Below are 26,202 nucleotides of genomic sequence, written 5' to 3'. Positions count from 1 at the left end.
TTTGTTTTTTCTTTTTCTTTTTTAAGATTTATCTATTTACGTACTTTATGTTCATGGGTGTTTTGTCTGCCTGTGCATTTGCATACCAGAAGAAGGCATAGGATCCCATGGGACTACAGTTATAGATGGTTGCGAGCCACCAAGCGGATGCTGGGACTTGAACTCAAGACCTCCTGTAGAGCAGCTCGTAACCGTTGAGCCATCCCTCCAGCCCCGCCACTTCTTTCAACGCGACAGTCACTACCCTCAACCCGAGGCTCCACAGCACTCAGTAGAATTCACGCAGCGCGCGCTGTCATCGTGCAGGCAGCAAGACGCCACCCCCGGCTGGCCCCGCCTCACGCCATCCGGAAACACTCGCAGCGGCACAGGAACACCGGAAAAGGACCCTCGTTCCCTCTTCAAACCCCGCACCACACACATAGTCTTACGCAGGCGCAGGCTTTGCGTCTGCGCACTCGTCCTTCTCCGCGCTCAAGCTTCAGCGCGCAGGCGCAGTCCGACGGCTCTCGGTAGAGAAGGTGCGGCCGCTGCGCGGGAGGTAGGAGGAGCCGGGCATCGGGCTGGTGACCTGGTGGGGGTGTGGGGCCTGTCAGTTCCCGCGATTTTCCTTCTCGTGTGAGGCCGGTCGGCGTCTGTCTCGTCCGTCGGCGCCCCCGGCCACTGAGTGGCAGGAGCTGTGCTCGGTAGATAGGGGCAGCGCCCCGGAGGGAGGTGGGAGCAGTGCTCTGGCCACCGGACAGCCCAGCGCTCCGAAGGGTCTGTCTGGCTTTAGGACCGCCAGGGCGTTTTCCCAGACAGTCCCTCACTTGGGTCTCCAGTAGAGGTACGCGGGGAGAGTCCGCCCCGCCCCCCATCCATTCATTCCCTTGTCGCCAGCAGGGAGCTAGCTGGCAGTCAGGTAGGGCGCCCAGGAGGCGGAGTGCTCTGCCCTCTGGAAGCTGGCAGCCTGGTGGGATCCGTTATGTCGTTTAGTAGATATCAGTGGAGCACGTACCGGAGAGGGACGTCTTATCACTCGGTTGTCAGCGGAGATGTGGGGCCTCAACACTGATGAAGTGTGAATTATACATACCTAGCATGATAAACTTCACTTTGCTTTTGCCTGATGTCCCAGGTCCTTGTGCCTAAGCTCTCTCCCTGCAAACCTTTCCCTCTACCATTGCTCTTCTTCCCACTGTATCAAACTCTTTGTAGTTTGTGAATTCAATAGATAGTTGGTTACCCGACAAGCCACAGAAATTATAAAGTAAATAAAATCTGTGTCTAACTGAGGTGTTGAACTTCATTAGCAGGTAATTCAGTGAATAAAAACGTAGGATTTAGGACCTGAACCGCACTGCCTAGAATCTCTGCCCTGCCGCTTCAAAACTGTTCCTCACTCTGCTTGTGCCTGATTCCTCGATCTAAAGAAAAGATGATGGTAGATTGTATTACATAGGATTGCTGTAAGGATTAGTTGAGTTAAAGAGTTAAACAGCACTTGGTGTAGTGTCTGGTACACAAGCATTCAATAAGTGTTCTGCACTGCAAGTGATTATAGGCCTTGACAGATGTCGCTGTGACAACCATGTGTGACAGTGCAGAATGAGGAGGGGGACAGGGCCCATTGAAGGTCTAAGGGAAACCCCTAAGATTATTGCATTACTAGATTTGGAATGAATCGATTTCTGCCATTGGGTTATTTCAAGTGGTGTGTGTGTATGTATGTATGTGTGTGCACACTCATGCGCACATGTACGCAGTCGCGTGTGCAGCCAAGGTCAGATGAGAATGTTGGGTGTACCACTCTATCACTGTTGGCCTTATCGCCTCAAGACAGAGTCTCTCACTGAAACCTGGAGCTTGGAATTTTCCAGTGGGCTGGCTAACCATCAAGTTTTGGCAATCCCTGTCTCCATCTCCGCTACCCTCTACCCAGCACTGGCTTTTTGACATGGGTCCTGGATAGTTAAACTTGGGTCCCATGCCTGTGCAGGAAACACACTTACACACTGAACCAGCTCCTCAAATCCAGATTATTCAGTCTTGATTTCTGAACCCCAGTGCACTGTGTGCCCCAGGAAACACTTATGCCCACTGGTCCAACCTTTGCATACAGGCAGTGTAGCGAGCCCCTGTGGACTAAGGACAGAAAAGAGTGGCCTTTTTGCTCTCCTGGGTGTACAAGGACACGCCCTTTTTCTCTTTATTGAGGTCATTTTGCAATATTTGGTGACAGCCTCATCTGAGAAAACAATAGCTGGGGGTCTGAGGCCGCTATAGGAAGATGTGCTCCTGTAATTGGGGGGCATTTATTTAGTGGCAGCTGGCCTTTATGTTTTTCTCCAAATTTCAATAAAGAACACACTCCCAAGATACACATTTTTTTTTTCCTGCCTAGAGACTTTGTATTGGCAGGCTTCTAGGTGTGCATTCGTGTGTGTGTGTGTGTGTGATGTGCTCTGTGCTGGGTCATACTGTGGGACTTCTATCCAGGCTGTGCCTTGGAGATTTCCCCCATACCCTACATGCTCTTATACCTTCATGGAAGAAATGACATAAAATAGCAATAGCTGTCTAATTATACTTAGATGCTTTTGGTTTTCCACAGATACGAAATTAAATGAACCCATACCCTTTATCACCATGGAGATCGTGGAGAATCAGTTCATATGTGTTCTGTTTCAGAGGCAGCAGTTGGACAGCAACATACTCTCTCCCTTGTGAACATTAACAGGGAATTTTAAAAACATGTTTAACTATGGGTTCAAATTGAAGAACGATATTTAAGTCATTATGGAGAGGAAAGCAGTTTCACAAAGTCTCCAAGTAAATCAGAGAGAAGAGGAGCCCTAGTGTGGTAAGGCCGAAGCAGGCTGATTCGTGAGTGTCTCCTCTGTGGACATGTTTCCAGATCGCTCTTCATTCCCCTAAAGACAAACCTGAAAACCTTAAAACAGGTCAAACGATGGATGAGTCAGATGATGATTTCAAAGAACTCTGTGCCAGCTTTTTCCAAAGGGTGAGAAAAAATGCAACCAAAGAAGTGTCAGGAGAAAGGAAGAAGCCGAAGATCACTGGTGGCTCTCAGAGGAGAGGCAAGGTGAAAGAAGCCAGTCAAGCTGCCACCAGGACCAAAAGCCTTCAAGGCCCTTCAGAGAAGAAACCTCGATCAGGCAGCCAGGCCTCTAGGACTAAAAAACAAGGGACACCCAAATCCCAAGAAGGGGACCCAGCTCTCCCCGTGCATGGAAAGGGTGGTGTCCTTGCTCCCACCCCACGGCCTGTGTTGTGTGAGAAAGCACAGGGCATTCAGACAGGTAACCAGCAGGACCCTCTGATTCTGGAGAGCGAACCACGTGATGTGTGCTCCTGTAAACTGAGGCTCAGAAAACTTGCTGTAAAAGGCCAGGTGGCATATACCTCTAATCCCAGCATTCAGGAGGCAGGGGCTGAGTGTGAGGCCAGCCTGGTCTACATACTGAGTTCTGGGACAGCCATGGCTATGTAGAGAGATCCTATCTCAAACAAAACAAAGTCAGAGAATAAATCCTTTGGTTTTACAGATCATATAGTTTGTGCAGCAGCTGCAGTTGGCCCTCCTTGATTGTGGGTTCACTCTCTGTCACATGTCAACATTTGAGGAAATAAATAGTCTGTGCTTAATATGTCTTTTTTCCCTCTCTCTCTCTTTTATTTTGTCTTTACTCCCTAGCAGTGCAGTGTAGCGACTGTTTGCACAGCATTTGCTGTGTGTTGGGTGTTATATTAATCTGTAGCTGAATTAAAGCACACTAGGTGTACACAGGTTAAATGCAGATAGTGTACTTTGTTTTTGTCTTTGTGGGTTTTGGGGGGTTTTTTGAGACAGGGTTTCTTTGTGTAATAGCCCTGGCCTGCCCTAGAACTAGCTCTGTAGACCAGGCTGGCCTTGAACTCACAGAGATCCGCCAGTCTCTGTGACCTAAGTGCTGGGATTAAAGGCGTGCATACTTTGTAGAAAGGTCTGGAAATCAGTAGGGATTCCTAGACTGATCTCCCCTAGGCACAGAGGCCAACTGTTCTTAATGGCTGCTGTAGTGTGAGAGCAGCTATTGATGATGTGGATGTGAACGGGTGTGGCTTTGTGACAGTGTAAGACAAGGCTAGCCCTGGGACCACAGTTTGTGTGGCCCTTTGTGAGTTTCTGTGAGTATGTTTAAGAGCTCTGTGCTCCGTTTGCCGTAGATGTTTATGAAGTTGACAGTAGTCATGTCAGCATGAAAATAATGGTGCTTTTTGTATTTTTGTGAGTTAATTCTAAGGTAGGTGGGTTGGGATGGGTCAGCCATTTGGTTAGGCTGAGGAGGCTTCCAGAGGGTACACTACAGGTTCAGGTTCCCTGCCCTGTCACCCTTGGCGTCCTCAGCCATGTGCTTGTTCTAACTGCCCTCCTCACACAGAACTGCCACCAGCCTCGCATGTGTGGTGTGTTCTTCAGGCTTCTGATTTTCTCACCTTCTCTTCTGTATCCTGAAGAACATTTTTTCTAGCATGGGTGCAGAGTCTTTCAGCAGTGGTGGTAAAGTCTGAGCCACTAGAGACCGCTGAAGGCCTGCTGGAAGCTGCCCAGGTACCTGGGCGCTCGTACTCCCTTGTGCAGCTGGTGAAAGCTCCTTGTGATTTGCACCTACATACGTGCGAAATTGGCTCATAGCTTTGGGGGTTCCTGAATCCCCACGGAAGGCCATAGATGAATCTCAAGTTAAAGAGTTGGTCTAGAAAGAGACAAACACTTGTCATTAGTATTTCTTTAATAAGAGCTTTATTGAGGTATTACTCATATTTCATAATTCTACTCTTAAAGTGTACAGTTTAGTGTTTCTGTACATTTAGAGTGTGCAACCACCACTACTACCACCTAACTTGAGAGTATTTGCATCACCCCCAATGAACCCCGAGCTCATCAGCAGTCACGGGGCCCAGTCTCCTGCCACAGTGCACGAGTGAGCAGCTCCTACTCCTGCGAGTCAGGTGAAGCCTGAACTGGCTGGTAAAGGCGTTTTAGAGTTGAGTCTGACCTGAAGGACAAATGCTGTGCCTATTTTCCTCCTGCCAGAGAGCGCTCCCCATGGCGGCTCCCAGCCCCTTCCGCCCTGCTTCACTACGACTGCTGTGCCAAGTCCCTCCAAACCCAGAGCCTCGGAGCTGGTTCTCCAACGGATGAAGCAGTTCAAGAGAGCAGACCCTGAACGCTTGCGACATGCTTCAGAAGAATCCTCCCTAAAGACCACACTGGAAGAAAATGTCCCAAGGAGCTCTCAAGTGGAGGTGGTGGCAGAAAACGGTATGGTGAGCATGTTCTGCTTTCTAAGATCAGACTGTAAGAAAGGGAAACAGAAGGAGCCTGTTGGCTTCCTTTCTGTATACAGGTTCCCTGTCTCATGTTTATCTCACCCCTCATTGGAGCTAGCCAGAGAACGAATGTCCTTGTAAAAACTATTTATTACTTTTAATTATGCGTATGTATGTGTCTGTGTGGGGGTATGTACACGGGAATGCAAGTATCTGTGGAGATCAGAAGTATAAGTGGAGTTTTTCTGTGCAGGTAGCTGCTCCCCAGTAACCACTCAGAAACTTAATATTAATTGCAAATGCTTGGCCAATAGCTGAAACTTGTTACTAGTTAACTCTTACATTTAAATTAATCCATATTTCTTATCTGTGCTTTGCCACATGACTTGGTTCCATTTCTCAGTATGGCACGCCCATCTTGCTTCTCTTCTTCCTCCTTCCAGCTTCACCCTTCTTCCTCCCAGCATCCTCAGTTTGGCTCTCCTGCCTAACCTTATCCTGTTCAGCTATTGACCAGTCAGCTTCTTTATTAAACCTCTCCGAGTGATACTGGCGAATCAATCCCACACCAATTAGGTTTTAAAGGGGTATTTATTTTTGGGGGTTAAAACTTACATACACACAAACCGTCAGGAAAGGGGCCCAGTCGCTGGAGCAGGAGCCGGAGCCAAGCGCCGAAACCAAGAGCCCGAGCCGAGACTTGCCGCTCTTTTTAAAGAGAAATATACCATGCCCCAGTGGGCTGGTATTTCAGTGGCTATTGGCTGAAGGAGCAGAAGGCGCTCCCGCAGTACCTTCCCCTTTTGTTTAAGTAAGAGAGTAATTCTTTCAGATCACTCATACGTATAGGCTCCCATATATGTTCTTTAATGACCTTAGGGTTTTTGGAGCCAGTTATCTTTTCTGATGTTATTACTGGAAAGGCAGGTATAACTCTGTGTAGACTGAGAGTTTTCGGAGGTAAATGTTGCCTTTCTACCTTTTGCTCCTGTTTATCAGAGTCTATGATTTCCTCAATCTTATTAAATCTGCTCATCATTGCCTTCTGTAAGTCCTGAATCTCCTGTCCAGTATTATGCTCCAAAGCCTTCATTAACGATTCTAAGGCATGGAGCTTGTCCGTCAGAGACACCATTTCCTCCTTGGACACAATCGCCTTCATTGATAATTCTAAGGTGTGGAGCTTGTCCGTTAGAGATACCATATCCTCCTTGGACATAATCCTCATGGCATGTACTGTGCCTTCTTGTATGGAAATCCTGTCAATTAATTTATCATACCCTTTTGATAAAGTCCGATTTTCACATTCAATGGTTTTAACCCTCTCAGCTAATGTTTCAGCACTTACAGTCATGGACTGGAGGTTACAAGTCATTTTGGTTGTCCCCTCCTCTAGAGCAGTGAAGCGCCCTTCTAAAGAAGCAATATCAGACTGTACATTCTGGATATTTTGGTCAGTCGACCGAGTCATATCAGACAAAGATCTAGTCTCCTCCTTGAGAACTCTAAACTCTGATCTAGTCTCCTTCTTGAAAACTCCAAACTCTGATCTAGTCTCCTCCTTGAAAACTCCAAACTCTGATCTAGTCTCCTCCTTGAAAACTCCAAACTCTTTTTTGAGGAGGTTGGTGTCAGTCTGAATTGTCCTTAAGGTTTTAATCTCTGCCCTCAGCATTGTGGATTTAATCTGTAAGGACTGCATCATCCTTATAAAATAGCCAAACATCAGAAAAGCAACAGATCCCATAAATAACCAAGTAAGAGGAATATCAGAGACATCCTTCAGAATATCCTCCATAGCACAATTAAAAAAGCCATTGAACTTTGGATAGTAATATTTTCTGACATTTTCAATCAAAAGAAATCGTACTTGTATGTATGTATGTATTTATTTATTTATTTTCAACCGAAAAGAAAAATCTTAACCTGTAATGACCGTTGCCTGCCAGTAGGTGGCGGAGGCGCACCTGAATCCATGTGGCAATGGAGTCAAACCAGGAAGCAAACTCTAAAATATATACACTCAAATCCAGAGGTTAAATTTACAGATTAGCTGCGCGGCCCCGCGAATGCGGTTTGCACTTAAGCTAGGAGCTGGGTAGTCAGGGTAAAAGCCGTGGGGCTGCAAAGAGACTCCAGGTGCACACTCAGACTGCTAGGCCCTCGCCACGAGGGGGGAAAAAGCCATATGTTAGGGCGCCAGATACTGGCAAATCAATCCCACACCAATTAGGTTTTAAAGGGATATTTATTTTTGGGGGGTAAAACTTACATACACACAAACTGTCAGGAAAGGGGTCTAGTCGCTGGAGCGGGAGTCGGAACCAAGAGCCCTAGCCGAGACTTGCCGCTCTTTTTAAAGAGAAATATACCATGCCCCAGTGGGCTGATATTTCAGCGGCTATTGGCTGAAGGAGCACCGCAGCACCGTGGGCTCATACTTCAGCGACTATTGGCTGAAGGAGCGGAAGGTACTCCCTCAGCAGAGTGACAAATCTCCACAGTGTACAAAAGAATTACTCTACAGCACAGAAGAAGAGTATGTTGAATCCCCTGGAGCTGGAGTTGCAGGCAGTTGTGAGCTATCTGACATGGGTACTGTTGGGCAAACTCTCGTCCTCTGCAGGGGCACTACACACCCATCACCGCTGAACTCTCTCTTTAGCTCCTAGTTTCTTTCATGGTCTCACTCCCTCTTTTCCTTCCTTCTCATTCCCATTCCCCTCTTTTATTATGAAATTATTCTTTTACAGGAAGGTTTTTTTTTAATTCTTTTTTTTTTAACCACAGTAAGGGCTGAGGAAATGACTCAGTGTGTAAAATGTAAACACAAGGACTTGAATTCAAATCCCCAGCATCTATGGCTGGGTGTGGTGGTGTACACTATTCCCTAACACTGGAGAGACAGACAGGCTGACCCCTGGAAAGGTAGAAAGCAATAGAAGAAGACACCTAATGTTGGCTCTGGCCTCCACACGTGCGCATACCGCACATGTGCACACACACAATCAAAACAAAGCCAGGTGGTGGTGGATTCACACCTTTAATCCCGGTATTCGGGAGACAGAGGCGGGCAGATCTCTGTGAATTCCAGGCCAACCTGCTCTATAAAGTAAGTTCCAGGACAGCCAGTACTTTCACAGAGAAACCCTATCTCAAACAAAACAAAACAAAACAAACAAACAAACAAACCAAAAAAAAAAACACCAAGAAAAAGAAAAATCAAAACAAAATAACAAAAACCTAAAGAAATCTCCATTATGCTAATACTCAACCTTCCTAGCATTGTGACCCTTTAATACAGTTCCTCATGTTGACCTCAACCATAAAATTATTTTATTTTATTTTAGAATTAATTTTACTACTGTTATAAATTTTAATGTAAATATATGACCTGCAACCCCCAAGGGGTCACGACCCCCAGGTTGAGAAAGGTAGCTTTATGAACTCTACCTAGATTTAACAGTTGTAACATTTAGCCACACACGTACTTTTTTGTTTTTCACATCATTTTTTGGTCTCTTGAGACATGATTTCTCTGTGTAACAGTCCTGGCTGTCCTGGAACTCACTCTGTAGACGAGGCTGGCCTCGAACTCACAGAGATCCACCTGCCTCTGTCTCCTGAGTGCTGGGATTAAAGGCACGTGCTACCACTGCCCAGGTCATTTTTCTCATTTTAATTAGCTTCATTCATGATTCTGGAATTGGGCAGCAGACTAGACCCAGAATGGTTTCCAGATGCTCCTGCCTTATGTATTTTGTGTCTCTATGCTTACCAGTGATGTCAGTGATGGTGTCACATTGACACGCCACCCTTAAATTTTCTTGCATAAGCACAATGCCATCATTTTACCTAAGTTCATAACAGTCCCCTAGTTGTCCAGGCTATCTTTTGTAGCTTGTTTTTTTTCTGAACAAAGTTCACACGCTGTGAATTGCTTTAGCTCCAATAGTCTTTTTTGGGGTGGGATTCAGACAAGAATTTGCTATGTAGCTCTAGAATTCACTATGTAAACCAAGCTGGCCTTGAACTCAGGGTTAATCCTTATACCTCTAACCCCATCTCCAGTATTAGTATTATAGGCTCAAGTGTCATACCCAACTCTGAATAAAACCTTTTTAGTTCAGATTGTAGAATAGTTCCCAATTTTTTTTTACATTAACTTTTGAAAAGTCTAGACTAATCAGTTGGCTCATAGTTTGCCACATTTGGGTTTGCTGAATTATTGTTTATGCCGTCATTTCATCTCTTCCCAGTCCCTTGTATTTTAGGTATACTGTGAGTGAGTCAGAGGTCTGCCCAGCTCTGGGCTAAACGGCTTGGCCTCCGCTTTTCAAAGGGGCTGTGAACTCTGTGTTCCTAGAGGGTCATAATGTCAGGTGATCCTCTAGGCAGCATGACTCTTCATCTCTGCTGAGTATGTACAGAAGGTTTAGGTAAAAGGCTCACTGGATAGAGTACTTGCCACATCAGCATGAGGACCAGAGTTGGATCCTCAGCACCCACATCAAAGCTGAGCACATATGGGCCCCCTGAAATCCTAGGCCTTGGGAGACTGATACAGGACGTCCCTGAGGCCGACTGGACAGTTAGAATAGCTGAACTGATGAGCCCAGGTATAGGAAAACTCTGCTGCAGTAAGTTAAGAGTGATCAAGTGACCAATATCAACTTGTGACCCACACACATGTACACATACGCACATATACATATACACATGTGCACATGCTTGTGTGCTCACTCTAAAGTAAAAGAGTAGCCAGAAACACTACTGGAGGATCCATAGCTAATAGCAATGGGGGTCTCTGGGTGCTGTAATTGCTGTCTTGACTTTGAGAGCCCTAAGGATTCTCAGCCTGCAGTGATTGGACATCTTGTTGAGTCTTCAGTCCTTATGGCATGTGGTGGCAGGAGGTAATACACACCATCCTTCTGTTTAGGGAAGAGGAGCTGGGTTGGGGCTGTACTTCAGTGGTACAGTTTACCATATGTGAAGTCCTGGGTTTGATCTCTAATACCACAAAAGAAATAAGGCACCAAAATAAGCTGTGCTGTTTTTGAACTTGTGGCAGGAGTGGTAGACTGAAGTAATGAAGTTCCCCGGGCATATTCTGTTAGATACTGCATGTTAAGCAGAGACTGCTGTTTCGTTCCGGGCCTCCCAGACTGAATAATCACACAAAAACTATGTTAGTTACAACACTGTTTGGCCCACAGCTCAGGCATCTTTCTAGCTAGCTTTTATGTCTTAAATTAACCCATTTCTATTAATCTGTGTATCGCCGTGAGGCTGTGATTTACCAGCAAAGGTTCTTGGTGTCTTTCTCCTTCGGCAGCTACGTGACGCCAAAGCATGCATTTTAACAAGTTTCAGGTAATCTGCATGCACGCTGAAGTATGGAAAGAGCTATTTCAAGAGTCCCCCACCCAGCGCCCACTCTCCTTAGGCTGCACCTCTGTAAACAGGCGTGCAGAGTGGTGCTAGGTTTTAGTTTCTTGTTCTTTGCCTAGTGCCCATGATACTTGAGCTGTAGATAAGACAAAGGGGTAAAGGTCACGGTGCCTGTCTGTTCTCATGGATCTGGATGCTTATCCACTCCACAGAGTCTAAGGCCAGGCTCCATGCCACAGACAGTGATGCTGCTATGGCCCTGGCCTTACAGCAGGAGTTCAGAAAGGAGGAAGCATCTTCACGTCATGACAGCTTGGAGGAGAAGGGGTTGTTCTTCTGTCAGATGTGTCAGAAAAACCTCTCTGCAATGAATGTGACCCGGAGGGAGCAGCATGTGAACAGGTAGGAGCAGCAAGGGCCCCCTTTTCTATGTCAGTGACCAAATTCCAGGACACCTGACAGCATCCGTGGGAGTGTTGACACCTTTCATGAGAACATCACCTCAGTTTCGTTAATGTACCCCTTTTCATAAGCACCCACTGAGATACAAGCCCCATGCTGTCTTTCATCCACTTGAAGGGCACAAGTCCTTGGCTTTTGTGCACTTGTCACCTCTGTCCGTTTTGGGTTACTTCATCACCTCCAAAGGGAGCGTTCTCCCCCTTGGAAGTCACTGTGCTGCCCCCCCCCTCATTCTTCTAACAGCTGCTTCCTGTGCACTCACGTGTGTGGAACCCACAGTGTCGTCCTGTGTCCATCCTGCACTTAGCCATGTTTGCAGAGCTCATCTCTGTCAGAGTGTCGCCCTCCAGCCCCACTCTGTCTATGGCTGAACAGTGAGCCATGGTGTGGACAGAACACAGTTACTTCATCCATGCCAGACCCTCTGCTGTGAACACACGGTTCATGGATTTGTTTGAACACTTGTTTTCGTTTCCTTGGGACTTTTACTTGGGAGTGAAATTGTTGGATTGTAAGACCAGTTTCTTCAGGCACCTTTGCTCATACACATCTAAAGTTCGTGTCTGAGGCTGACTTCCAGGGGACATCAGAATCAGCTCTGGGGAACATTGAAGTGGATGAAGCATTTGATGGAGTCCATGTCACTTGAGAGGGTTGTTTTGTATTTACTGACTTCCTGCAGATGCCTTGATGAGGCAGAAAAGGCACTGAGACCTGCTCCACCTCAGATCCCTGATTGCCCAATATGTGGTAAACCATTCCTCACCTCCAAGAGCCGAGTGAGTCACTTGAAGCAGTGTGCAGTGAAGATGGAGGTGGGTCCCCAGCTCCTGCTCCAGGCAGTGAGGCTACAGACCGCTCAGCCCGAGGAGGGCAGCAGCCCTCCAGTACCCAGGTAAGATAGGTGAAAGAGCCAAATAATGGTCTTTTCACTCCAGTTAGAAAAGCTGCTTACAGTGTTGGGGAGAACAAGCTCTCTCTTGGATTCTGGAATGAAACAATTCAGGAAATCGAGCATGGTCAAGAAAGGATTAAGGAGCACAAGGATTTTGCATGTATGTAGAATCACCCATGCAAAGAATTGCTACTACTCTCTTGATCCTTTCTCCAGTGTTGCCAGTCCCATAATCCTGCAGTGACCACTACAGAGCTTCTGAGAGTTTGGTATTTGCTTTACTTCCCTGTTTCAGTTGTGCAGCATGTTTCTGTCTTAGTGTAGCTGCATTTCCATACTGTTAATCAGATTGTTCAGCTCCGTCCAGAGTTGACTAGGCAGAACCTCAAGACTTTCTGTTATTCTGTGAGAATCCAATAGAATGGTTTTTGTTCATATTCACCCCACTCTTTCCCCTAGGAATGTATTTTTTGAATCGCACAAATTGATGCTTATGTCTTAAAATAGGAGACAGCTACAGCTGGGAAGCAGTCCTCACATGCAGATGCCAGGGATGCAAGCAGCAGAGGCTCAGCTCTGTTCCCTGTTCCTGAGCTGAGTACATCTAAGTTGACCCCAACTTTACAGACTTCTGTGGGAAGCTGTTTATCCCCGTCACTGCCATGCACATGGGTTGTCAGCTGCTGGGCTGGGCCACAGCTGAGATCCCAGTGGGCGGACGGGGTTCTCCAAGCCAGGGAGTCTACCTACATTTAGTCCATCCATACTAGCACTGTAGGGCAGAAAGACTTGAGGCCTTAGAATCTAATCTATTGCTTGTATCATAGATTAAACATACATGCTTTTAAAATATCTCCAAATAATGAAACTAGATGTACATGGGTCCTTCTAGAAGGCTGGTGAGTAGAAAGTTATGGGAATTGAACATCCTCAGGGGACTTTGGACCTTTCCTAAGGGGGCTTTGAATGTTCCTGTGCTGAGATATTTGCACTTTGGAGTAGTCAGCATTTCATGGCTAGAGCACCATGCTGGTCTGAGTATCTTCTTGCCTTCCTCACTGCTTCCTTGATTTCCCCAAGCCGGGCCCTGTCTGTGGCACAGGTACAGACAGCATCAGGGCTGCTCTTCATGCCTACTTCTTGGCAGCTGGCTGGTGCCCCTCTGTCTTGCCTGTGGTTAGCTGAGTTAGGAATTGCTTACATCTTCTAAGACTACACCTAAGAATCTCTGACTTGCCCTGTCAGATGAGCTTTTGCAAAAGCCTGAGTTATGTCGCCAGCAGCAGGGCAGGCTCTCCACAGCTGCTCCCTAACACACCTCCTCCTTGCCCAGTTGCTGGGGCTCACTCAGACAGTAGATTTTTCTTTCCAGCCAAAAAAGTCTTCACACAAGCCTTCTGTAAGGCAGAGAGGGGTCAGCTCTTAGGGCAGCTGCTTCGTGGCAGCAGAGTCTGGAGGCCTTGACGTTTGGCCTTGGATAGAGGTGCTGCTGTCCTTCTCCTGAAGGAGGGACAGGATCCATGCAACCAGGATTGCGCTGGGAGCATCTGAAGCTTCAGTGGCAGAACTTGTTCACTACAGAGAGCCTACTTGGAGCTATAGACCATGAAGGTTTAGCCACATCTAGGTGTTCGGGTACCACTGATGGCCAAGAACGAGCCCGGGCCCTCCAGTGTATGGACTGTGCTAAATTTCTAGGTTTGGGCAGAATGAGCTCACGACAAATAAAGTCAGCACAGTGAAAACCCAAGCAATTGTTGGCTCATTGCAATGGGGCAGACACATCCATCTCTTTTGTTTCCTGTAAGATTGAAGAGGCCCAGAGTCAGGGGCACTCGCTGACCTTAGTCTGTGGTTATCTTTTAACTTCAGCAACCATGATGGAGGTTTGAAACGGAAAGGAGCCACCATGAAGAAGGAGCCACAGAAGAGGCGGAAGGCCAATAAACCCGAGGCTCCATCTGAAGATCTGCTGGTGGCCATGGCTCTGTCTCGCTCTGAGATGGAGCAGTGTCCAGTTGTGCCCCCTCTCAGACTGGAAAATGCTTTTTCTCAGAAGATACGGCTAGGAGCAGGTACATGTGGCTGGGGCAGAGGCCTGGGGAGAGTTTGGTGCCCAGTTGCTGGGTGAGAGTTCTGGCAGCTGCTGGGATGAACGGTCAGAGCCACTTCTGACTGAGCCGCTTGCTTCTGTTTCTCTCTAGAAAAGAAAAGTCGCAGGAAGAAACCCCCAGTGTGTCCCCCACAGTTGTTAACTCAGGACTTTGAGACCACAAGTAGACAGATTGAGGATCGCCTCGCCCAGCTCCTTTCAGAGGAAGTGGAACTAACCTGTACCCCACCACTTCCTGCCAGCAAGATTTTAAAGGAAGAATTGGGGCATGCAGGCTGGCGTCTGCAGCTGCCTGCAGGAAAGCGGAATTTTCTGTGGGAGTGCAGTGCCCTCACAGGAGCCTGGACTGAGGAGTCTTTCTATACAGCGGGCCTGGTCCCTCCAGTGGTGTCCCCACGGCCTCCCAAGGTGAGCCTGTTCCTCATAACACACATGGGTGGGCTTTGGAAAGAGGCAGATAGTCTAGAAATGCAACCGGATACTGGGGCTGGATGAGTAGAAGAACTGTAGATAGAATGGGGAGGAAGCAGCAGGGCTTTGGCTATGCCTCATGTCTCTCAGTAGCAACTCGGTAGCGCTTCTGCTGAGAAAAAAGACTTTGGTTCTCTAAATTTAGAACATTGCTAGAAAGCTTGTTTAAAATGTGAAGTCCAGGTCCACCCAGCTATTAAATCTGAGATAGAGCCTTGGAACCTAGGTCCTGAACACACACTTGAGACAGTTCTGCTAAAGGTGGTCCTGCATTGGTATTCAGCCTTGGTTGTGTAAACGACATGAAGTGGGCGGCCAGTTTCTGCCAACCCTTCTTCTGTACACTTGGAGGCATCAGGTAGACCTGAGCCATGACAAAAGCTACCAACACTGCAGGTTCCTGGCTGTGACTGGCCTCCCTTGAGGGCCCTGTCCTATCTGCAACTTTAGATATAGCTGTGCTTGTGTAGGGTGGCTGCAGCAGAACGGGTCAGTGACAATAACCAGTCACTTTCAACTTCCTTCAGGAACATGAGGTGTCACTGGAGCTGCCTAAGCAGCGAGAGCCAAGTACCCAAAGGGCCCCTGCTTCCCACAGCAGCCCTCCCATAAGCCACAGCCCCAGGAGCCAGCTGCTGTCCTCCACCCAGAGGGAGCACCAGGCTCTTCAGGATCTTGTGGACTTGGCAGAGGAGGGGATGAGCACCAGCCCATGGTCCAGCAGTCTGGAAGCACCCACAGGTGAGACGCTGGGTTGGGTGTTGAGCGGCACTGGCATGTGGGCTGCTGCAAGGCTCTGCTCGTCTCAGCTCAGTGTCTGTCCTTGGACGTGGGTGTGATGCAGAGCGATTGTGTGTCTCACCATCTTTCCTAAACTTCAGCCAAAGATGGAGCTGCTTGGGCCAATCTTGTCTGTTTTACAATCCTTCTACTTCTCTGTCAGGGAGATGGGTAGAAATAGTTGGGGGAGGGTTACTTTAAGTGAAGATGTCCTCAAATAATGCGTCCTCAAATAATGCGTCCAGCCAAGCCTAGGATTGACACTGCCTGCTTGGGAGGTGACATCCCTTTAATCTATAAATCTATCTCTCAGGGTTGGACTTGGAACCCAACAGTCTTCCACTGACTGGGTTTGTCCTGCCATCTAAGAAGACCCTTCAGAGGAGTGACCACGCCTCCGTAAGTATGAAGACTTCTATATTGCAAGTTAACCTGTTAGTTCAGCCCTGGCTCTGTGGTCTAGTTCCCAAATAACATACCTTGACAACCCTTGGTGGAGTCCCAGGCCTCCTCTACCTGGACACTGTGGGTGTCCTCAGCAGCCAGTTCTCAGAGCCAGCTTTGCTGAGGAGTCCGGAGATCATTGGCTTCCTAAGTGACTGCCTCATTCAGGCATCTGTTCTGTATGTTTGGTTTTTAGTGATTTCCTTCATTCATTAAGAACTCCCTATGCCTCTTCTGTATGGATTATGAGGTGGACTCCAACTAACAACCCAGTGTATTTTTGTAGGCAATGAATGGCATTGGAAGATTGGTATTTCATAAGGACCTTTTTTCTTTTTATTTCTTTTTTAAATTTTTTTACTTTACTCATTTTTTTTGAGACAGGGTTTCTTGTAGCCTTGGAGCCTGTCCTGGGACTCACTCTGTAGACCAGGCTGGCCTCAGACTCATAGGGACCCACCTACCTCTGCCTCCCGAGTGCTGTGCTTAAAGGTGTGTGTCACCACTGCCCGGTCATAAGGACCTTCTTATGCAGAGGACCATCTCGGTGATGTCCCTGCATGTAGCTAGGAAGTATTGGGTACCAGAACATATTGGGCTCAGGGTCCTGGTGCTTTATATCAGACTACTCTGAGAACCAGGTATCTTGGTGTGTACATGCTTATGAGCTGTGAAGATGTCTGCCTATCACTGTTCCTCCTACCATAGGTCAGGGAACACACCGTGATAGAGAACCTGAGAAAGAAACTAGCATCTGCCATTCTGGTTTGATGAGGTCCTTAATGTAGCCTAGAGGTAGAACCTCATAGCTCATATGCACATCTTGGGGAGGAAAGCATGGCCCTGGCTCTTGGTCTTCCCTGACACACCCTCTTAGTGTGTGAGCTCACTTAGTGAGCAGTGAGCGAGCTAACAACTCTCTTCCTCCTCCTGTTCCAGCTCTGCTCCCTTGGGTTGCTGGTGTCTGACTTTGGGACAATGGTCAATAATCCACACCTGAGTGATGTCCAGTTCCAGATTGACAGTGGAGAGGTGTTTTATGCCCACAAGTTTGTTCTCTATGCCCGATGCCCACTTCTTATTCAGTATGTAAGTACACAGGGTGCTGGAGCCTGCCTCCTCCTCTCCCTCCTTTTTTTTTTTTTTCCAGAAAGTTTTCCTTCTTCTTTTATTAGTATTTGCATCATTGTGGAATCTCCCAATCTCTCTCTCTCTCTCTCTCTCTCTCTCTCTCTCTCTCTCTCTCTCTCTCTCTCTGTTGGAACTTGGGACCCTTTGCCTCAGTCTCCTAAATGCTGAGATTATGAGCTTGAGCCCCCACATGGGAATCCAGCAGACCACTCAGTCTTCGTCAGAAAGTTCTAGACACAGGAGTGTCCAACCTTTAGTGCTGTAGTCTGATATTACCGTCTGCAAACGTATTGGGCCACATTCATCCTTATCCTGCGGCTCATGTAACCCACAGGCCCAAGTCAGACATGCCTAGAGTACATGATACATCTGTCAAGTGGAAACTAAAGTGTCCTTAGACATCCATCCCCATATGATTTTGGAAACAAAGGTCCAGACTGTAGAATCTGTTAAGAAAATACGTAAGACTACCCCCCACCCCCAGGATCTCAGATTATCTGAGAGGCTAAAGACGGACCATTGTTCCCTCCAGGTGATAATAAACCTCTGTGTTTTCCCTGCCTTCAGGTAAATGCTGAAGGCTTCTCTGCTGTGGAGGACGGGGATCTGACCCAGCGCATCCTGCTGAATGATGTGAGCTCTGAAGCTGCCCTGGCATTTCTGAACTATCTCTACATGGCAGACACTGACATGCCTCCCAGCCTGGCTCATGAACTGCGTGCCCTGGCCCTCAGGTTGGGATTGTACTTTGCACACACTCCACAGCCCTTAGAGTTGGCGACATGAATTGGGAGATTGACAGCTCATGCATGGCAGGGTTGTCAAAAGGCCAGGGCTGAGCCTATAAAAATTTCATTATATCTTTTAATCTCAAGTTTATACCAGCCACAATCCTGAGCAGTACATGATAGTTGGTTAGAGTGGACGCTTGCAGGGGTACGAAGAGCTGGATGGGGAAAATTATACTTGGCATGGTGAGATGGTAGGCTCTGGCCTCAGCACCCTTAGACACACACATAGCATGCAGCTCCTTGATTGTCCCCATAAGAGTTTCCCAGCATCAGGCAGGCGTTCTTCCTTCTATCAGAGCTTGAAAACCTCTGGGTAAAGCCTCACCCTTCCCAGGCTGTGTAAATCCTTGGGTGCCTTTTGGAAAAGGAACAACAGCTCAGTGATGGGGGTTTGAGACGTGCTGACTGGGTTTCGGAGCCTTCTGATAGGTGGTCAGCTGGCCTGCCAACAGTTCTGTCTGCTGTGGTTGGGTCTTGAGTGACTTTCAGTGCTGCCAGGTTTTGTGACCATAGCAGCTCCTGTGATTGCCGGCTTAGCCTGACGCTCCTTCACTTTGTCACCAGTGGAGCTAAGGCACCATAGGTGCCATCTAGAGCTATAGCCAAGTGTGTTCCTGCACGAGGGGAAAGGCCACGAGAGAAACATCCTGGTGCCTCCTCATGAGAGCTGCTCCGGCTACCAGTCCAGGTGCCAGCAAAGCACCTCTGTACAGAGCGGTGATAATACAGTGTCTCTTCTTGCAGGTTTGGTGTGAGTGACCTTGTTCACCTGTGTGAACAAGTGCCTGTCACGACAGACTTGGAGGAAGAGCAACAGGAGGAGAAGGAAAACGAGAATTGTAAAAGCAGAGCTGAGAATTTCCAAGAACTCTTGAGGTCAGTGTGGGTAGATGAGGAGGAGGAAGCAGAGGCTTCGGTGAAACCTGAACTCTGTGAAGAAGATGGAGAAAAAGTGAATGAGGCAGAAATGGAAGAAATTTATGAATTTGCAGCCACTCAGAGAAAGCTGCTCCAGGCGGGAAGCGCGACAGACACAGATGAGGACACGATCCGACTCGGGGAGGACAGTCCAGGTTCTGAGCCTTCCCTGGCAGGTGCTCAGAGTAGCAGGCAGACAGGACAGATGGAGTCATCTGTGCCAGTCGGCTGGGGAAAGGAAAGAGATTCCCTTCTTCCCCAGGGCCAGTGCTTGGACTGGGCAGGGAGAGCAGGGACCCAGGAGGCACTAAAGGAGGCAGCTGGCCAGCCTCGCTCCTTTAGCCCTTCTGAGAGCCGCCAGGCGGGGAGTAAAGAGTGCTCCCCTTTGCTCCCCACCAAGGCCCATGATGACAAACAGCTCTTCGCATCAACTCAGAAAGAATCATCTGAGCTGTCCAGAATGACAGCTGGTCACGAAGAGCCGAGTGACAGTGCTAGGGAGAGACAGGCAGAGGGGGCCCATTCCCCCTGCTTCCTCCTGTCACAGTCTCCTGTAGGTGGAAGTCCCAGCCGGTCACGGCTTCACTTATATCCCACAAGCAATTTATCCCCGCCGGTGCCCCGGCCACACAGTAGCATTTCCAAGACATCATCCCCAAGCCCACTGTCTCCAGTCACACCGGCTAAGCAGAGAAGGGACAGTACCATTCTCACATTACTGAGAGAACCAGGCCACCAGAAAGGTAAACGAGGTAGCTCCATGTTGGGACACAGAAATAGGGGCATCCTGATTTCCCCGGCAAAGTCTCCTCCCATTGACTTGACCCAGTCAGCCCCTGATCCCTTGAGTCCCAGGACCCAGGATCCTCCGTGTCATGGGAAGAAAGAGGATGAAGTTATCCTTTTACTGGATTCGGATGAGGAGCTGGAACTAGAGCACACCAAGACCGAGTTAGTTTCTAAGGAGTCCCCAGGAGGAAGGACAGTTCTAGACGTTAGCCCCAAGTCCTCTGAACTGTTTTCAGTCATCGATGTCGATGAAGATCAGGAGCATTCCCAAAGCCCACCAAAGAGAGAAGCCGGGCTGCACAGCGAAGAGGAGGGACAGCGGGAGAATCAGTCTGCTCTGGGAAGCAGAGAGATCCCCTGGCTGTTCTGCAGTCAGAAGAACAGTCTGGACGAGGGCAGCTCTACAGACACCTCCTGGCTGGTGCCTGCCACTCCGGGGGCCTGCAAGAGTCGTGATTGCTCATCACAGACCCAAATCTTAAGCCTTAAGACCAGGAGCCTGCCAGATGAGACTGCTCAGCACACACCCAGGCCTTCCATAGACCGCAGGACTGTGCAGGAAGCAGCCCAGAAGTTCTCCGTGATCGTGCCCTATAAACTGCCTGTTACTCAGGGAACTCCTGAGAGTGGGCGGCAGGGCTGCAGAAGCCCTTCCCATCCATACTCCAGGAGCCACAGGCCTTCTTTACAGCCACCATGTCCTGCCCCTGATCTTACCAAGTGGCCCCAGGAACACTCATCACCAAGGCCATGCCTGCCAAACCAGACCACAGCTGATGAAGTGGTAGAAGTTGGGGACAGTGACGATGAGCAGGAGGTGGCTTCCCATCAGGGAAACAGCAGCCCTGTGCTCGATGGTGACCCGCCAGTTCCCATGGGTGACTACTGCTGGCATGATGAGCCTCTCTCACCAATTCCAATTGACCACTTGAATCTGGAGCGGACTGGCCCCCTGACCACAAGCAGTCCCAGCCATCAGTCCCAGGAGGCGCTGCAGAGTGATGACTGCCACTCCCCAGGACTCCTGGGAAGCACCCCCATTCGAGGAAGCTCTGGTGCCCTGAGACAGTCTCAAGAGCAGTCTTCACAGGTTGCCTCTCCAGGGAGCAGCAAACTGAGCTTCATGAACCCAGCTCTGTGGGACGACTGGGAGGAGGAAGAGCAGCGCTCTCCAGAGGCCTCACCAGTGGCCCAGATGCTGAGTGCCGGAGCTCTGGAGCCAGACAGTCCAGAGACACCAAGTGAGTGGCTGTGAGGCCTGAGAGATCTTGTCCTTTACACTAATGGAGGCGTGGAAGTCTGGGGTGGAAAGCTGGGCTAGCGGTGCTGAAGGACTTGCTCATCTGGGCAAGTCCTCTCCTTTGATCCCCAGGCTCTCATTGCTCCCTAGGACAGACTTCACAGTCAGCAAGTCAGCATTCCCTAAGTCTGCCCGTATCTGAACTAATACACTAACATCCCTTTCTGTGAGCTCACTTCCAGGACCAGCAGCCAGAGGTGACAGCTGTCAACAGACATCACAGCTGTACCTAAGATTGGGCAAGGTGTGGTTCCCTCAAAAGTTCGGTAATGGGCTAAGGCTACAGCTTAAATTCAATCCTGTCTCGGCTTCCAAGCTAAGGATTGCAAGTATGAATGTCCACTGCAACTCTTGAGCAGGTGGAGTTTATTGTTTGCCCCAGGCTCTCTTGGGAGTTGAAACAATACTTATACCTAAACTTCTCTATTTTGTACCACCTGGCATCTCCATTAATTTTTTAAAATTTTTTATTTTATGGTCTTTCAAGACAGGGTCTCTTGTAGCCTTAGTTGTCCTGGAACTTGTTCTGTAGACCAGACTGATCTCAAACTCACAGAGATCTGCCTGTCTCTGCCTTCTGAATGCTGGGATTAAAAACATGCAATACCACTGCCTCGTCCCCCAAAGCATTTTTTCAATGTTTTACATTTTTTATTGATATTTATTGAGCTCTACATTTTTCTATGCTCCCCTCCCTGCCTCTCCCCTCCCCCCTTCAATCCTCCCCTAAGGTCCCCATGCTCCCAATTTACTCAGGAGATCTTGTCTTTTTCTACTTTCTACTTCCCATGTAAATTAGATCTATGTAAGTCTCTTAGTGTCCACATTGTTGTCTAAGTTCTCTGGGATTGTGTTTGTAGGCTGGCTTTCTTTGCTTTATGTTTAAAAACTACCTATGAGTGAGTACATGTGATAATTGTCTTTCTGTGTCTGGGTTACCTCATTCAAAACAATGCTTTCTAGCTCCATCCATTTTCCTGCAAAATTCAAGATATCGTGTTTTGTTTTTCTGCTGTGTAGTACTCCATTGTGTAAATGTACCACATTTTCCTTATCCATTCTTCGATAGAGGGGCATTTAGGTTGTTTCCAGGTTCTGGCTATGACAAACAAAGCTGCTATGAACATAGTTGAGCATGTGTCCTTGTGGCACAATTGAGCGTCCTTTGGATATATACCCAAAAGTGGTGTTACTGGGTCTTGAGGAAGGTTGTTTCCTAATTTTCTGAGAAATCACCACATTGACATTCAAAAGGGTTGTACCAGCTTGCATTCCCACCAGCAATGCAGAAGTGTTCCCTTTTCCCACAACCTCTCCAGCATAAGTTGTCATCAGTGTTTTTGATCTTGGCCATTCTTACAGGTGTAAGATGGAATCTCAGAGTTGTTTTGATTTGTATTTCTCTGATGACTAAGGATGTTGAACATTTCCGTAAATGTCTTTCAGCCATTTAGATTCCTCTGTTGAGAGTTCTTTGTTTAGGTCTGTACTCATTTTTTTTTTATTGGATTATGTGATCTTTTGGTGTCCAGTTTCTTGAGTTCTTTGTATATTTTGGAGATCAGACCTCTGTCTGATGTGGGGTTAGTGAAGATCTTTTCCCATTCTGTAGGCTGTCGTTTTGTCTTGTTGACCGTGTCCTTTGACAGGAGGTCCCATTTATTAATTGTTTCTCTCAGTGTCTGTGCTGCTCCCCCAAAACATTTTTATCTTTTTTTTAAAAAAATAATTTATTTAATTTTATTTTATGTGCATTGGTGTGAAGGTATCATATCCCCTAGAACTGGAGTTACAGACAGTTGTGAGCTGCCATGTGGGTGCTGGGACTCGAACCTGTGTCCGCTGGAGGAACAGCCAGAGCTCTTAGCTGCTGAGCCATCTCTCACCTGCCCCCATCCCCGAAGGCATTTTTAAGGGGATTCATACAATGTGTGGTCTTTCATAACTGGCTTCTTAGCACAGGTTTTTCAAGATTCTGTTGTGCTTCATTTATTACATCTGAATACTATATCCATCCACCATTAGTGGACATTTGAGTTGTTAGGAGTAATCCTGCTTTGTGTAGACATAATTTTCATTTCTGGTAATTAGGTCCAGGACTACTGGATCATAGGGTAGCTGTGGTTAGCATTTTGAGGAACTGCCACACATTTTTCCCCAAGATGCTTCATTGTATTCCCCTACCAAGAAATGTGTGAGGTGGGTGCCCCAGTTCTCCCTGTTCCCGCCAGCACCGTCCATGCTTCCGTCCTAGGGGCTGCGAAGTGCAATTGTACTGTAATTTTGATGTCTGATGGCTCGTGATGCTGGGCATCTTTTATGTATTTAGTGGCTATTTGTATATTTTTTTTTTTTGGAGAGTCCAATCATTTGTTTATTTATGTATTGTGTGTGTGCATGTGCATGCAGAGGTCAGGAGACGACCTGGTGTTAGTCTTCTCCTTTCAGTGTGGCGTCCGGGGATGAACTCAGGTCATCAGGCTCGGGGTAGGCAGCCTGCATGGTCTTTTCCTTGTTGAACCAGGAGGTTCTGATGTCTAAGCGTGGAAGCCGTCAGTGCCGCCAGTCATCTCATGTCACTGCCCGTCAGCCGTTCTTTCCCAGTAGGTTAGATCGTGTGCTGGGCTGTTGTTCCAGGAGGCCCCCAGAGCCTGCTCCCCCCACATTAGTGCTGCGGACATGGCATGGTTCCTCACAGTTGCTGTGTACCCCTCCCAATGGGAAGATACAACTCCACACGGTGATGGTGCCATTAATGCTGTACTGGGGCACGGTGTCGATTGGGGTCTGTCATTTCCCATGATACTTCCAGGGCAAGAAGTGGTAGCAAATCCATGCCTCTCACCCTAATACCTGTGCTTCTCATGTTTTATCCAGAAGGTGCTAATCGGAAAAAGAACTTGCCCCCCAAAGTGCCTATAACTCCAATGCCAAGGTATTCAATCATGGAGACCCCGGTGCTGAAGAAAGAGCTGGACAGGTTGGTAGTGTTTCTCCAGGCTTCCTCTTCCGTGGTCTCCTGTGAGTAACCAGGCCCGGGAAGTAGAATGACCCGGCACCCCCTTCAGGTCTGGGAGGTGAGCTGGCTCTGAGCCTGGGAGGGAGGTCCTGCAGGCTGCTCTGCAGAGGGCATGGTAAGTGGGGTGGATGCTGGGCCTTTCTTCACTCCCACCAGATCTGAGCTCAAGAAACTAACACAGGAGCTCCTGAGGGTTACTCCTAGGAAATAGGTCTCCATGGTTCACACTGGTAGACACGGGCCCTAGCTGTGCCATCCCAAGTAAGACTTCATTTTCTAAAATGATGTGAAAACTGTCACATTCTGACAAATACTGCTCTTCGGCTTGGGTGCCTGGGGAAGTCGCTGCTTCCACCACTGCTCAGAACACTCTGGGCCTCTCCAGCATGGATGTCCTTTAGAGCAAGCTTAGCTGGCATGAACACTCCTGAAAGACAGGCTGTAAGGTTTCCGTCCAATGGAGCCGCGCCTTGCTCTGCAGAAATAGCTGCACCGTTGGACCCTGAAGTTCACCTGTTTCCATGCAGGTTTGGAGTCCGTGCTCTGCCCAAACGCCAGATGGTTCTGAAACTGAAGGAGATTTTCCAGTACACTCACCAGACGCTGGAGTCGGACTCGGAGCACGAGATCCAGTCCTCCCAGCTACCTTGCAGCCCAGAGGTACCTGGTAGCCAGGCGTCTACCGCTGAGACCTACAAACCTTCAAGGTCAGGAGGCTACACCCAGATCAAAGCCACTGCAGGTCTGGGGGCTCAAAGAGCCAAGGGTCCCACTAAAACCAAGAACCCTCAGCATCAAGAGAAACAGCGCAGTGAAAGTGTTTCCTACCCGAGCAGGTTGCCAGCCGGGGAACCGCCTGTAGGCCCTGTTGGAGATGCCCTGCTTCCAGCCTCCCAGGAGTCCGTGGCCACCTCTGTGGATGGCAGTGACAACTCCTTTAGCTCTCACAGGTAATGGTCATATCATGTGTCCTCTGAATGGTGGTGTGAGAGGCATTGGGGACTCTTAATGGCCAGTGTCCAAAATCCCATTGAATTCTGGGCCTCTGCAAGAAACCCACATGGTTTAAAGGTTCACTCCTTGAGTCCCTACAGGCCTTTGAACTCTGTAACTTCCTTTCATGCTGGAGCTTCCTGGCTAAGAGGGGATCCCACCTAGACTGGGCCAGCCAGGAATCCTGAAACCACAGACCTGTGGGACACCGTCAGGAGTCCTGTCACATGCGAGGCTCAGCAGAGCCCTGAAGCACTCGTTCCCTCAGAGGGGCTCCGGGTCATGAGGGCTGTAGAGAGAGGGCGCCCAGATCATCATCTCTTCTTTCCAGTTCCTCCTGTGGGTTTGCAGCTGCCTTGGAGTCTGCAGGTGACGACAAGGACGACGAGGAGGGGGTCAGTGCATCACAGGTTGCCCGCCGGGCCGCAGACACAGAGGAGGCAGTGAGACGCTACATCTGCTCCAAGCCTGCCCTGTACAGGAAGGTACTGACATACCAGCCCCTCGAGCTGGCTGAACTACAGGCTGAGCTGAAGCAGGAGGGCATTCCTGTGGCCATGGGCAAGCTGCTGGACATCCTCGATGCCCAGTGCATCACCTTCACAACTGCTGCAGCCCGAAAGGAGAAGCTGAAACAGAGGAGGCGGCAGCCCCTGGGCAGGAAGAAAAAGGACCAGAAATGACAGGCTTCCATCTCAGTCGCCGCCTGCCAGAGGGTCTCGCGGGTATGTCTCAGGACAGCTGTCTGTGTCTCTGAAAGTGACATCCCCAGCATACTCTCTGCTCTGTGTCACCCCTGGATTTAGAGCCAGGTCCTCCCTCCCCCCATCAGTCAGTATCAGTTTTTCCCCCTTTGACTCAAGCAGGATCCCCATCTTATGTGTTCCTGAGAGCAGTGGGCCATACCAGCCGACTAGGGCAAGACCCCGCCTTCTTCTCTTGCTGTTCTGTGTCTACTACACCCCAGCACAGCTGTCCTGGTAACATATTCTGGGATGAGCATCAAGCCCAGCCTGCCTTCTCAGCATTCAAACCAATTCAGGCACCCCAGGGCGGCCTGTACCACCACAGCACAGGTGCTCTTCTGACCTGATGCCTGCCCAGATACTAGTCAATGTCACCAGCATTCTCTAACAGGACTACGAATAGGGCCCAGCACAACTGTGAAGACCCCCAAAGTAAGCATGTTGTTTGTGGGTTCCTCCCATGTATGTTAAACCTCTGACCCAGAAGCAGTGTGGACCCTGGGGAGGGCCAAAAAACCGGACGTTTGGGTTCCCGTAGCCTGTGACTATCCTTGTCTGTTTTAAATACCGTGAAGTTGTTTTATATGAGTGCAATAAAAGCAAGGCTTTATTTAAAATAAATACTAAGTAAATAAACCTA

The 26,202-nt window shown here is 48.5% G+C and overlaps 1 protein-coding gene across 4 annotated transcripts; it reads left to right on the top strand.

Moving 5' to 3' along the window:
- Positions 1-209: 209 nt before the first annotated feature.
- Slx4 (SLX4 structure-specific endonuclease subunit) lies at positions 210-26,202 on the top strand. Of its 4 annotated transcripts, none has more exons than XM_048433055.3 (15): positions 210-541; positions 2,671-3,302; positions 5,081-5,308; positions 10,923-11,112; positions 11,855-12,067; positions 13,940-14,142; positions 14,272-14,588; positions 15,179-15,392; positions 15,745-15,830; positions 16,815-16,964; positions 17,574-17,740; positions 18,542-20,745; positions 23,682-23,784; positions 24,351-24,773; positions 25,148-26,202. In XM_048433055.3, exons 2-15 carry the CDS (start codon positions 2,951-2,953, stop codon positions 25,497-25,499), a joined length of 5,202 nt encoding a protein of 1,733 aa, XP_048289012.3. In that variant the 5' UTR covers positions 210-541; positions 2,671-2,950; the 3' UTR covers positions 25,500-26,202. The 4 variants fall into 4 exon arrangements, with proteins under 4 accessions (XP_048289012.3, XP_048289014.3, XP_048289013.3 ...); XM_048433056.3 differs by lacking the exon at positions 210-541 and having other exon boundaries at positions 2,598-3,302; positions 24,351-24,530; positions 24,660-24,773; XM_048433057.3 differs by lacking the exon at positions 2,671-3,302 and having other exon boundaries at positions 212-541.

This window comes from Myodes glareolus, chromosome 9 (genome assembly GCF_982192425.1).
Source record: "Myodes glareolus chromosome 9, mMyoGla1.1, whole genome shotgun sequence".
NCBI lineage: Eukaryota > Metazoa > Chordata > Mammalia > Rodentia > Cricetidae > Myodes > Myodes glareolus.
This window is presented reverse-complemented; position numbering and strand designations above follow the sequence as displayed.